The 14,179-nt window shown below is 23.5% G+C and overlaps 3 protein-coding genes and 2 non-coding genes across 5 annotated transcripts; 1 reads left to right on the plus strand and 4 right to left on the minus strand.

The window, feature by feature from the left end:
- Positions 1-12: 12 nt before the first annotated feature.
- Positions 13-1,902, minus strand: PVVCY_1305520 (conserved Plasmodium protein, unknown function; the record flags this gene model as incomplete). The annotated part of the gene is made up of 1 exon (XM_008624228.1): positions 13-1,902. The coding sequence occupies one exon, from the start codon at positions 1,900-1,902 to the stop codon at positions 13-15; it is 1,890 nt and encodes a 629-aa protein (XP_008622450.1).
- Positions 1,903-3,921: 2,019 nt separating this feature from the next.
- On the minus strand, positions 3,922-7,258 carry PVVCY_1305530 (CPW-WPC family protein; the record flags this gene model as incomplete). Its single annotated transcript, XM_037634789.1, has 11 exons — positions 3,922-3,956; positions 4,088-4,145; positions 4,271-4,485; positions 4,599-4,750; positions 5,441-5,946; positions 6,057-6,155; positions 6,239-6,259; positions 6,347-6,478; positions 6,565-6,654; positions 6,742-6,818; positions 7,015-7,258. 11 exons carry the CDS (start codon positions 7,256-7,258, stop codon positions 3,922-3,924), a joined length of 1,629 nt encoding a protein of 542 aa, XP_037490836.1.
- Positions 7,259-8,035: 777 nt separating this feature from the next.
- PVVCY_1305540 (serine/threonine protein kinase, putative) lies at positions 8,036-10,798 on the minus strand (the record flags this gene model as incomplete). Its single annotated transcript, XM_008624230.1, has 1 exon — positions 8,036-10,798. The coding sequence occupies one exon, from the start codon at positions 10,796-10,798 to the stop codon at positions 8,036-8,038; it is 2,763 nt and encodes a 920-aa protein (XP_008622452.1).
- A 1,621-nt stretch (positions 10,799-12,419) lies between these two features.
- Positions 12,420-12,491, plus strand: PVVCY_1305550. The gene has a single exon. It is a non-coding gene; the product is annotated as a tRNA-Met (tRNA).
- Positions 12,492-13,144: 653 nt separating this feature from the next.
- PVVCY_1305560 lies at positions 13,145-13,216 on the minus strand. The gene has a single exon. It is a non-coding gene; the product is annotated as a tRNA-Pro (tRNA).
- Between the last annotated feature and the right edge of the window lie 963 nt (positions 13,217-14,179).

Below are 14,179 nucleotides of genomic sequence, written 5' to 3' on the forward strand. Positions count from 1 at the left end.
ACATACAAAATTTTATATACGATTTGCATCCAATTTGACTAAATATTCAATATCATTTGGTGAATCGCTAGTCCATTTTTTTGGTGGATTGGAAGGGAGATACCAATCAGCTTCGTCGATATTTTTCGTACCTGCTGATTTAATAATTAATTTTAAAAATTCATGTTTCATTTGTTCAAAATCTTCATATACTTCATTTCTCTTTTCAATTAAATAGCCACATGCCTTAACACCATTATTTATTTTTGCTAGTCTTAAATATTTTGCTGAACTATCATATTTAAATGTAGCTGTATATATAACCTTAAAAATAGTTAATATATGATCTCTAAACTTAGAAGAGTTATTAGGCTCAACAAAAATAATACATGAATTACCTTTGCTACTTTTACAATTTTGTAAAGAGTCTGATAAACTATTAAACATTTCAACAACTGATGGTGATATTTGAAGATCTTCTTCCCAATCAAAACAGTTACCTATATTATCCATTCTACATGTAATATAATCTAATGTACTTTTTGAAAAGATATATTTAAATGTATGCATTTTAATAAAATCTGTTTTTGTGTTTGGTTCTGATATATTTGATTGTGTAACTACAGCATTTAGATAATCATCTTTATAATATTTCATATCTAAAACTTTAATAAATTCAACTTTTCTTTTTAAAAATAAGTTTTTTAATTTTGGGCATTTTAAAGCTTCTTGGCTAGCTAGTCCACTAAATTCTGCACCAATATATCGACCAACCGTTCCCCATTTTTCAAACATTTGTACAGCCATAGGATGATTTCCATGTCCTATTTCCATTATAGGATCATTTTCACTTATAGGAGATGAATATTCTTTATTGTCTATTTTTATTTTTTTAATTTTCCCTTTTAATAATTCGTTTATTATATTAACTGCTAATTCAGTAGTAAATCCAGTAAAAGGTCGTACTTTATCAGCATTTTGTGTGTAGTAGTCATCCCAACATTTTTCTTCATCTTCGGGAATAAAATCAGATTGAACTGGCTCACTCGAACCAAGAGAATTACTGTTATTTCCATTAGAAGAATCAGTACCTCTTAATTGTTCATTTTTTAAATTTTCAACATTTTCATTTAGCATTTTATTAATTTTTGATTTAATTAATCTTTCACTTCTTTTTAATGGACTATGTAAATATGATACATATTCATTTTTTATTTTTTCTGGTAATTCATTCATATTTGATTCATCAATTATCCATTTATTTTGTTTTATATCTTCATCATTTTCTTGAGAAAGATATTTTTTTGTATCTTTTATTGGAGTGTGTAAATGTACTAATTCGTTATATATGGACTTTCTTTTTATACTTCTTGAGCATACACTATCATTATCTTTTTTTTTATCTCCTTCATTTATTCTCCTTTTACTAGTATATCTCCTTTTTGGTGTAGTAAATATGGAAATTTTATTTTCATAATCTTCATAATTATATAATTTAGATTTGTTAAACTTATTTGGTGTATATACTCTTTTTTTATTTGATGAATACCCTTTTATATAATTACAACTATTTTCATTACCTTTATTACAAGGTGTCTTATCACAAACATTCATCATTAAATCATTTGAAAATCCATCAGTATTAGAAAATTCGCTCATATCTGCAAGCTCTTTTATTTCTTCAAGTTCATTCATCTTTACAAAATTTTCGCTTAATTTTTTTTCTTGATCACATAAAGCCTCTCCTTTTTGTAAAGAAGGTATATTTAAAATATTTTTTTCTATCTCTTTGCTTAAATTAGTTATCCCCGATTTCTGTAAACTCACTAAATTACTGTATTGTTTCTTTTTTTTAGCGAGCTCGCAACTATCTTGATTGCTTTCGGTTTTGTAAGCACATTCCTTTTGATCTATGGCACTCATTATAGCAACTTTTATATATTTCTACAAAATTGTGATATTTAGTTTTTATTACTACAAGATAAAGTGGGTGCTTTATGCAACAAGTGCAGCGTCCCTCTTTTTATATTTGCGCAATTATGCGTCTATTGTATGTATTATATACGTGTGCGCAAGTGTGTGCACATATGCTTATTTTATTATTTTTTTTTTTTTTGACTAGCCAAATACAACTTTTTTTATGTATGTACATATATTTTTCACAAAAAAAAAAACAAAATATTAATGTGTCAGAATTTGGCTACTACGCAAGAGGCTCATATCTAGTCAATACTTTGCTTATTTGTTTAGTCACTTGCCAAGTTGTTAGCTTAACTTTTTAGTTTTTTGATTTAATATATGCCTGTATGATCAGACATGCATATAGCCTATATCAATTTTGGATACACAAAATGCTAATAAACATTTTAGTTTCAATAATAATATATATATTCTGTATTTATTCGATATATATATATATATATTTTTTGTAAAGGCTAAAGGTAATAATAAATATATTGATATTCAAATAAGAAAAAAACAAATACATATATATTTTTTATATAATAATTACCACCATTTTATTGTTCTACTGTTTAAATGGTAATTAAAATAATTTATCTTCTTAGCAACCCCTTTCAAAGGGAATTGGGGAATGTATGCATATATATTATAATGTATCTTCAAAAAAAAACAGAAAAATAAAAGAATGGAAATAATGTATCAAATGGTTTTGCTTTTTCTTTTGTGTTGGTCTCTCTTAAATATTCTCTTTATTGTATCAAAATTGTTATGCCATATTTATTACTTTAAAAATATAAACATTAAAAGAATGAAAGATGGGAAAAAACACAAAAAAACAAACTAAAAAAACATATGTTATTTATATATATTTAACAAATTATGAATATGCAAAAAGTAGCAATTATTTTTATATGCAATATATATTCATTATCTCCAATATTTTTAACTTTATTTTTTTCCCTTTTTATATAAATAATACAAGTATCATTGCATACAACAATTTAAAAATAAATTTATTCTAATTTTTTTTTTGGTGGGGAGAATAAATTTACATTTTAAAAAAAAGTAAACAGAACAATTTTTAGCCCAAAATTTGTGTAAATAATATTTTCATAAATTGTATGCTATATATAAAAGTATTTTTTAAAATTCAGTCTAATTATTATACTTATTAGCATTATTATTAAATATACATATTTATTATTATTTTTTTTTTGGTCGTTTAATTGTATTACTTTTTCTCCCATTTATTGCATCCCAATTTTCCACTTGCTAATTGTTAGCACATAATGTATATTTTTTGAAATAGTATTTGGAGGCATATTTTTGGATTTTTTTTAAAATAAATCAGCAAAATAAAATAAACAAATATGTACATATTATAAACTGCACAACACGAATAATAAGAACAAAATTAGTTACCACCAAATATTTATGCATACAAATTTAATATGCGAACATATCATTTTGGCATTAAGAATAATTCAGTATTTTTCTCTCACTTTTTTTTTTACACTTAGTAAAAGGATATCCATTTTAAATGGAGAAATAAATCTTTTGTTTTTTTATTGTCCTTTTAAGACAACAAAGTGAGCATATAAATAAATACAATGTGTTGTAAAAAAAAAAATTAAATAAAAAACATGCTTTGACAAAAACAAAATAAAATAATTATGTAGCTTTTCATAAAGTATTTGGTGCCCTCCCTTATGCTCATTGATAAATGTAAAAATATAAAATTTTCAAAATCCAACTGATATATATATTTTTTTTCTCGTCATTCTTTTTCTACACAATTTACTTCCTATTCATTAGCAATCAAATATATAAGTGCAGATATTTTCAATTTTTGACAATATTAAAAAAAAATGAAAATGAGAATATATTTTCTATCCTCATTTCAACTAATTAATAATAAAGTTCTATCATTTTACGGATATATATATTCTATTTGTATAAACAAATACTAATAAAAGTTATTTAAATAATTGATCCGGTTATTGAGTCAACTGGGCCTGAAAAAAAATAGTATGTTCATAAATAAACAGTTAGCTAGCCAGCTAGCGAAAATCAACAACCACATATATCCACTGTGTGTGCAATGTTATAAATAAAAAATCAACAAAATATTATTTTATATATTTACCATTATCCCATTTTGGTTGTCGTTCCCCAGAATAATTAAAGGGTAACTTAGTATATATCTGGAATTGTTCAAAAAGTGAGCATGAATATATGTATTATATGTGTAGGTATGTGTGCAAAATAAAAAAAAAAAAATAATAGTATAAGGCAAAAAATAAAGACATTAAAAATTGAAAAGCTTTACATGTGAATTTTGAATTTCAGATATACATGGCCAATCTATATTACAAAACTTTAAATAATAATTTCTCTGACTATCTGAAACATTTTGAAATTTAGAATATGATTTACAAATTTTACTTTTATAATTAATTGGTGATTTACAAAATCCTTCTTGATTTGACGGTATCCACCCTAAAGGGCATTTGAACGAGTAGTTACGTTGGCAATTCTCTCGATCTATTAATAAAAATAAGAACAACAATATATCCATATTTAATTTGTGCTAAAAATAAAACTAGTATCACATAAAGATTACCATATTATACATTCTTTTTTTCATATTTAATTACCTTTAAAAGGAAAATCCACATTACAAGAAATGGAAAAAGATTCCTTTTGTTGTGAAGTCATATTAAAAAATCCAACCTCATCATTGCACTTTGAACTTTTTATATAATTTTCTGGGGCACGGCAAAATCCGTTATTTAGTAGAAACCATCCACTTAAAAATGAAAAAGACAAGCATACGCATGTATGTATGTATGTATGTATGTATGTATGTATGTATGTATGTATGTATGTATGTATGTATGTATGTATGTATGTATGTATGTATGTATGTATGTATGTATGTATGTATGTATGTATGTATGTATGTATGTATGTATGTATGTATGTATGTATGTATGTATGTATGTATGTATGTATGTATGTATGTATGTATGTATGTATGTATGTATGTATGTATGTATGTATGTATGTATGTATGTATGTATGTATGTATGTATGTATGTATGTATGTATGTATGTATGTATGTATGTATGTATGTATGTATGTATGTATGTATGTATGTATGTATGTATGTATGTATGTATGTATGTATGTATGTATGTATGTATGTATGTATGTATGTATGTATGTATGTATGTATGTATGTATGTATGTATGTATGTATGTATGTATGTATGTATGTATGTATGTATGTATGTATGTATGTATGTATGTATGTATGTATGTATGTATGTATGTATGTATGTATGTATGTATGTATGTATGTATGTATGTATGTATGTATGTATGTATGTATGTATGTATGTATGTATATATATATATATATGTGGATGCACATTTTAATTTGCATATATATATTTCATTTAAAAAAACAACTATATAATAAGAATTATTTATTACATTGGACACGGTGTATTGTAGTCTCGTTCATATTCATTAACTCTGATAGTGTAAGGCCAATTAACTAAGCAGGCAATTTCGATACTTTTTTTTCCTTCTTCGGTATTATATTTTTTAAAGTTTGATATTTTGGGACATGGTCCATTATAATCATTTGGTGATTTACATTTATACTGATCTATTTTTGTCCAATATAATGGACATAGAGAATCAAAATTAGTTTCATAAATTACTGATTTACATCGCCATCTTATTCCACATAATGTTTCGAATTCTTTTTTTTCAGATATGGTTTTATCAGAAAAATCAATAGCACTTCTACATTTATTATTTTTATATAAACTTCGGCATACTCCTTTTCCAATATCAATCCAATTTATAGGACACACTGCATTGTAGTCGGTTCCATATTTACACTTTAAAGGTAGGCATTCCCAATTTGAGTCACAAATGTCAGCCCAACTTTCCTTCTGGTTGTCGTACAAGTACATCAGCTTCTCCTGCACCTAATTTGGTCGTCCAAGCATAATGTAGGAAATGAGCAAATATAGTAAAATGTAGAAAAATTTAGCAAAATGTAGCAAAATGTAGCAAAATGAGCAGACGCAATGAATACCTCATTGCATGGGCCTTCATACGATGGTAGGGGAACGCAACCCGAGCTCGTTCGAAAAAAGTTAAAGGGGCATGGCAATGAGTAATCTTGAATGCATACCTAATTTACGAAAAAGGGAACAACAAATTATGGAAAAATAAAATATACATATACAATTTTTTTGAAGTCTAAATAATTCTTACCTCATCTGAATCATCAGTCATCTCAAATATGAAAAAAAAATGTCATACATATGTATATATAAATATATTTTTAAATTAAATGGGGATAAAAAAATTTTTATCATTTACATGCTCAGCTTCTTCTATTTTATTAGAATCCATTTTTTTGTATATTGTATCTTTGTTCATTGCATTGATGACCTCCGCTTGATATTTCTTTATATTTTCGGATTCCGTTTCTTTTTCCTTCAGATCTTCATTCTAAGAAGAAAAGCAAATATAATAAGCATATTCAATATTAATATAGAAAAAAATTATTTATAGAAATATATATTTTTTTTTAATACTTGGCCATCTGATGATGAAAAATTTTGAGCTGATTCTTCCAAGTGGTCAGATAAAAATTCACTATCCTCCCTGGCCTCTTCTTCTTCTTCCTAAAATGGGTATACACATAAATATGTGTGCATATATATTTTTTGAAAATCGTATAAATGTGTATGTCATTTAATTCAGTGTTTTACTTCAGTAAGACCCGATGGCGGCAACTCATTGATATTGTATTTCTGTTTAATCATATTCTCGGACTCATTAACAATATCTAGAAATATATATAGCAAAATAATAAGAAAAATATACGATTTAAAAATTATGTAAATAATTAAAAAGTTTTTTTATTCATATTAAGTATATCTATTTTAAATACTATATATGTTTAGACCCCTATGATAATAAAAGACATGTCTATACATTTCCACAATATTAGATATTTGCAATCCCTCATTTTTTTTCCTTACTTTTTATATTTTTATCAGATTCGGTAGCAGCTATGTTCTCCCTTATAATCCTATTCATATCATTTTCTTCAACTTCATTATTACTTTCTGATGATTCATCTCCTTTCGAATATTTATTATCTAAATCAACGTCTCCAGAAAAGACAAATGTTTTTTTATTTTTTTCATTTGGTCGAATAATAGAATTTCCAAACTTAAGAGCATTAAAAAGGGACAAAAAAGAAAAAATAACAATATATTTCATTTAATAAAAAAAGTAAAATTTTAAATATTCACATTAATATCGATCGAAATATTGGTAATAACAGTAGCATCAATTATGACAACATAAGTATCATCCTAATATGGTTTAAGTAAAATTTTAAACTATACATAACAATTATTTAAAAAAAATTGAATTTTAAAAAGTATACAAAAGTTTTAAATAATTTTCTTCATTTACAATATATATAAATCTGTATATTGTTTGATAGCATAATATAGTTAACAATTCTTATTTGTTCTAGTAACAAATTTCTTATAATTAAGTGTGTGTAATAAAAAAGGATATTATAGGAATGTGTTTGGGGGCATTCATTTATTATGTAGACAGTATTTTTTCATTTATTTACATAAAATAAGTGTATGTACATTTTATTATATACTTATTTAGTAGAAAAATATCCCCAATAATGCATACATAAATATATGTAAATTGTAAGCATGATAAATTATTCAAAGTAAATATAACTTTCTCTAATAAATAAATTATGAATAATATTTAAAAATTATATTTAAATGTTATGTTAAAATGAAAGATGGCTATAAAAATTGGGAAAGTTGAGTCATAAAAAAGCGGAAAAATATTTCATTAGTATATATAATATCGTAATATTACATATGTGTATTTTTGCACACAAAAAATACCAAGTTAATTTAAATAAAATATGTACGTGCAGGTAAATACAACAACAATAAAAAAAAATAATAAAATAAAAATACAATTTCGCTAGCTATGTCATATAATTGTTAAGAAAGTTTTTTAGCTATCTTCTGAAAACCATGCATGTTTAAGAGCCTCTTCGGAAGTTATCCTTGTGTTGTAATCGAAATCGAGGAGACGTCTAAGAAGGTCACGGGCATTTTTATCTGGTAGTCCAACACCTGATGGATCGCGTTCTTGTAATATTTTTTGAAACTGCTCATCATTGCAATTATTTTTAAAAAATATATAATTTTCCTTTCTTTGTTGAAGGAATTTATTTTGAATTTGATCAAATGTATTAGTATTATATTTATTATAGTTAGATTGATCATTATATTTATGTATACATTTCCAGTTTGGGCACACTGGAGAATTTGGCAAAGATATTAATGAATTATATTTATTAGACATCATATTATTAATAAGGTTATATTTTTTTCGTTTAATTTCAATAAGGTTTTTTGTATTAGTGAAATATTCTAGTTTGTTTATAATTAAATTTTTTCTATATATAGAAGAATATTGAAGTGCGTTTTTTTCATTATTTCTTATATCATAGAGAGGTATAAGCCTATCAGGGGTTTGACTAGCCCAAGGTATTAAACATAATTCTGAAAGCCCTTGTATAAAAATTACTTCTTTTAAAGTATCTTTAGAATATTTTGAATACAATCGTTTTAATTTCATTTCATTTCTTTTATTTTTTACTTCTAATGGATTTTTGGTACCTAACACAAATTGTAAGAATAATATTCCAATGCCCCACATATCATAATATGGTAATCGCATATAATTTTTTTTCATATGACCAAATAAAGATTCTGGAGGTTGATATCCTTGTGTTTCTTCATCCATAGTAGGTGTAAAAAAAAATGATTCATTTTTATATTCAACAGCACTACCCCAATCCCCTATTCGAACAGTAAATGGAGTACTTGATGATACAAAAATATTTTCCATTTTAATATCTCGGTGTGTAATATCTTTTTTATGAGCAATATTTATACCATTTAATATTTGACGCATCAAATCTTTTATTACTAACATTCCTATATTTTGTTTTTTTATACTCCACCATAATTTACTAGGAATAATCATACCAGAGTTATTTTTATCCGTTTCAAACAAATGTTGTGATAATGAATATCCTTCATTTGCAAACACAATCCATATAAATGTAATATGTTCTTTAGTATCTTCACTTATTTCATATTCTTTAAAATGTTCTATATATCTACTTATATTATCACAATTTTTTAAAATTTCTCCAAAATATACTTCCCTTATAGCACTTATTTCATATTCCTTTTCCCTCTCATCATCATTTAAATTTTTTTCATTTTCATCGTTACCTTTTTTTATAAGTATCTTTTTCAAAACCACATTCCGAAATGGAACATTTTTATTTAAATTAATACCATACCATATTTCTCCATATGCCCCTGCTCCTAATTTATTTTGAATAGAATAATTTACTCGTTTATTATAATATTTATCTATTTTATTATTTTTTTCTTCATCTTTTTTCTCTGGATTTTCTAAAAATAAATGTTTTGTAAAATCGAGCATTTTATATTTATTTTTTATCCAATTTGGCATTGGCTGGTAAGTTGGTTTATCTTCATTGATGTCTTTATCTTTTTCAGTATGCACATCACTCAAATAAAAAACTTTGTCAAAATCATAATATGCTCCCACATTAGGTTGTTTTTCCTTTTGCATCAACTTTTCGATGTTGCTATAAATATTTTCATCCCTAATTTTTAAAGAATATAAAGATTCGTCTGAACTAATAACACAATTTGAACATATATTATCTTTATTTTGTTTTATTACAGTTGTTTCATTTTGTGTTATTTCTGTCCCTGGTAAACGGATAACATCTAATTCATATGATTGTGTTATCCTTGTTTTTTTTAAAAGAGTTTTTATTTTTTTTTTAAGATAGTATTTATTATTCAATATATGATTCATATAGTGATTATTATCTTCATTTTGTTTTTCATACCCATTTAATTTATGAATTTCATTTTTTATAATTTTTTTTTCATTATTATATGAACTTTTATTATTAACATCATCCCCTTTGTCTTTTTTAATTTTACTTTCATTAATTAGGTCACCAATGGATGAATAGGCATGCCCTCCTTCACTACTTATATTTGCTAACATTGAATTAGCAGTAGTTTTATTTTTTTCTCTAACATTTTTATCATCAACGCCATCTGGGTTAGATATTTTATCACTATTCCCAATAAAGCTAAGATATTTTTGTTTATTTTTTGTTGAATCATTGCACACCTCATTAGCATATGCATACTGATAAAAGAAGTGACTGTTATGTGTTTTATGTTTTTGTTCTTGAATTATAACATGATTAATTATATTTTGTATTTGCTTAATATAATAACAATAGATATAAGAAAAGATGTAAAACAATACAATGTAATTTTCTTTATTATATAAAAGTGAAACAACATATGAACTAATTGAAGTTTCATTTTTTTCGTTTTCCTGATGTTTATCTTTTGTATATATATTAATTCGATTCTCTACATTTTCATCGTTATTGTTATTGTCATTACTATTAAATAATGCTTGTAGTTTTTGATCTTTTGAAGTTAGGTATGGTGGCATAAATAAAATAAGGATATCGTTTTTATTAACGTCTATATGCTTTTTCCATATTTCATTATCATTTAAATTATTCACAAAAAAATGGACATTTATCAAATACCAAAAAGAGCAATAGAAAACTTTAATAAGAGATATTACTTTGCATAATATGCATGTGTAAATTATACATGAATATAATTTCATTTTTTTTATAGTTTTTTTTAATTATACTATATTACAAAAAAAAATTGTTGAATAATAACTGACCAAATAAACGAAACAATCCAACATTTGTGAAGGAATAAAATAAAATTGAAATTTTCATAAATTTTATATGACAAACAAAAAATGTAAAAAATTGTAATATATAATAAATACAATTTTTTTTCCTATTTAAAAAATATATATACTATTGATATATAGAGAAAAAAATAACACCATTTGCTTATACATAGCACATTCCTCTTTAAGGTTATGAAATAATTTTTTTTTTTCAAGTAAGTGTATAGTGCATATTTCTATACTTATGTAGGTATATTTTTTTGATTTATAATAGAAAGGAAATATTACAATTAAATTTAAATAATAGTAAAATAATTGTAAAATAAAATCCTATATTACACTATATAATATCATTGTGCTATCATTTTTTCATAAAGAAAAGAGAAAAGAATGGTCTTAACCTCAATAAAAAAAATATAACAAAATGAATTATTATTGTAACATTGTTTACATTGTTTTTTTATAACATAATCTATTATTTACCTAAATAAAAAGACACACTATAAATAAATTCCCTTGCAAAAAAACTACTTGTAAAAAACAATATGTAGTATTCCATCATTTATGCTATACATATGATTATTAATTAGATAGATCACCAAATTTGCTATATTATGTTATAGAATAATATGAATATGCAAGGTAAATTATGATTTTTTTTTTTTGTGAGTGCTATTTCAGCTAGCTAAATGAAATAAATTTTATGTAGAATTAGTGAGCTAATTATCCCAAATTTCTTTTGTTCATATAAAAATATATATTCAATGATGATATTACTAATATATAGATTAATTAGCTAGCGATTTAAACATTCATAGCTTTCCAATTTTTATACCTTTTTTTTTGTGAAATAAAAATATATTGCTGTTCAGGTAAAATATGAAAAATTATAAGCAAAATTATGAACAAAATTATGAGTAAAATTATTCCATCACATTAAAATATTAAAAAGATATTATTAGTAATATTGATAAATATTAATATAAAGAAAACTTTCATTATTCTCCAAATATATATAAGCATATATGTATGATCATCTAGTGAATTTGCGCATTTTCTAAAGCTATGTATTTTTCTCTTTTTATGAAAATATAAATTCATAAAATTGTGTTAACACTAACATTTATGATGCAAAAGTAATAAATGCGTTATATATAAAAAGTTTATAAAAAAAAAGTTAAATCGTCTCCCCTTTATTTTATATTTATCCCTTTTCCACTAATTTTCCAACTATTTTACTAAATATAAAAATAGTTTTATTAAAAATGGTAAGTATAAAGATATAAATAGAATTTTTTATTTTGTGTATAATATATCCTTTAAAATAAAAAATTGCTTACAAAAAAAATGTATAATATTTTATATCGAAAATGTTAAATTTTCAAAATATAATTTATTTTGAATAGAAAAAAAATATTACAAATATAAAAAGTGTATCATAAAATAAAATGATACACGACAATAATAAATTTATTTTTATCGTTATCACCCTTTTAATACAAAATTTAAGACCCATAATTATTAATTCCATTATTTTTTTGAAAGCAGCGTAGCTCAGAGGAAGAGTGGGGGGCTCATAACCCCCAGGACCGTGGATCGAAACCACGCGCTGCTATATTTCTAATTGCATAAAAAAAATTTGTATACAAAATGGAAAAATATTTTGCAAAAAAATATTATAAAAAATTGTAAAAATAAAAAAAAAACCACTATTTCAATCCCATTAAAAAATTTAAGAATAATGGGAGAATACTCATAAAAAAGAAAAGTGGAAAAAATGAAATAAAAAAAAAAGTGGTAAAAAAATAATATGCTAAAAAAAGAAAAGAAATTTTTTCCATTTTTCTTTTTACCTCCTTAATATGAAGCCCATATTATTTATTATATTATTCATGTAAGCTATAAGTTTTTTATTATGCATATGTTTTCCGCCAATTTAGTTCCAAGGTTATATTGTAAACATAAAAAATGTATATATATATATAGTATAGTTTTAATTACTTTTAAATGAAAATATTATGTATATATGCATATATAAACCCCCTTCCCCCTTATTATATATAGCCTATTAAATTTTATTACTGTGCAAGCTTAATCAAACTGGCGTATTTAATATTTTCTTTAATTTTAGGCAGCCATACTATATTTATTGCTTATTTTTTATAAGAACAAAATAAAATAGTATAAAATTAATTTTACGTAAATAATTATATTTCATAAACTACTTCCTCTTTTATTGACGTGAAAAAGATATAAAATAATTTTTTTGGGCTACTCCGGGAATTGAACCCGGGACCTCTCGCACCCAAAGCGAGAATCATACCACTAGACTAAGTAGCCAACTACATATAATTAAATATCAAAATGGCTATTTAATATTAAATAATGAATATTTTTAAAAAATTAATCTATTATTATAATTTTTTTAAAAATATTTTGTTAAGCATAACTATTTAACCTTATACTAATATTATACTTTATATAAAAAAAAAATATATAATTTTTTACAAATTAATAAAAAAAAATTAAAGCTTGTATATTTGGAAAATTAACAAACACACCATTTGGCTAATTTATACTAATATATTTGCTAACATAGTTTAATGACAATTTTATAACTTATTCATTTTTCTTAAATAATTAATTTTTTATTTTGTGAATATATTGGTTTTCTTTTTTTTTAAACAAAATTATAGTAAAAATATACATACAAATTAATAGCTATATAAATAAAGGATACGATGATTGAATAATTGTCTATATATCTTATTCGTTTTTAAGTTTGTAATAAAAATAGACTATTAATTTTTTTACAAGTCTAGAATGTTCTACACACAATAATGACTATTTTATTTATTTGTGTTTAAGAGTAAAAAAATAAAAAAAATTATAAAGGATTAATGAAAAATTTTCCAATAATTTAATATATAATTTTTTCAACTTTTTATGTAAATATATTAAAATGATTATTTACAAATATTATTGTCCAATTTTATGAAAAAAAAAAAATAAAACAATTGAAAGGTAATATATATAAAATAAAAGTGGACTAACTTGCATATTTATGAAAACAATTTTAGACAAAATAATAAATAAAATATTTTCATTGAATTTATAAATAAAGACATGCCTTATTTTTAATGGAAAATTAATTGATTAAAATTTTTTACGCTCATTATGTAAATAGGAAGAGAAAAAAGAAAATTTTATTAAAATGGTATTTGTAAAATTTTTTTTAAATTTCATTGAATTTTTGCACAATGATTAATATTAAAAAAAATGAATAGAATGAAAGTGGTCGGT

This window comes from Plasmodium vinckei (genome assembly GCF_900681995.1).
Source record: "Plasmodium vinckei vinckei genome assembly, chromosome: PVVCY_13".
Taxonomy (NCBI): Eukaryota; Apicomplexa; class Aconoidasida; order Haemosporida; family Plasmodiidae; genus Plasmodium; species Plasmodium vinckei.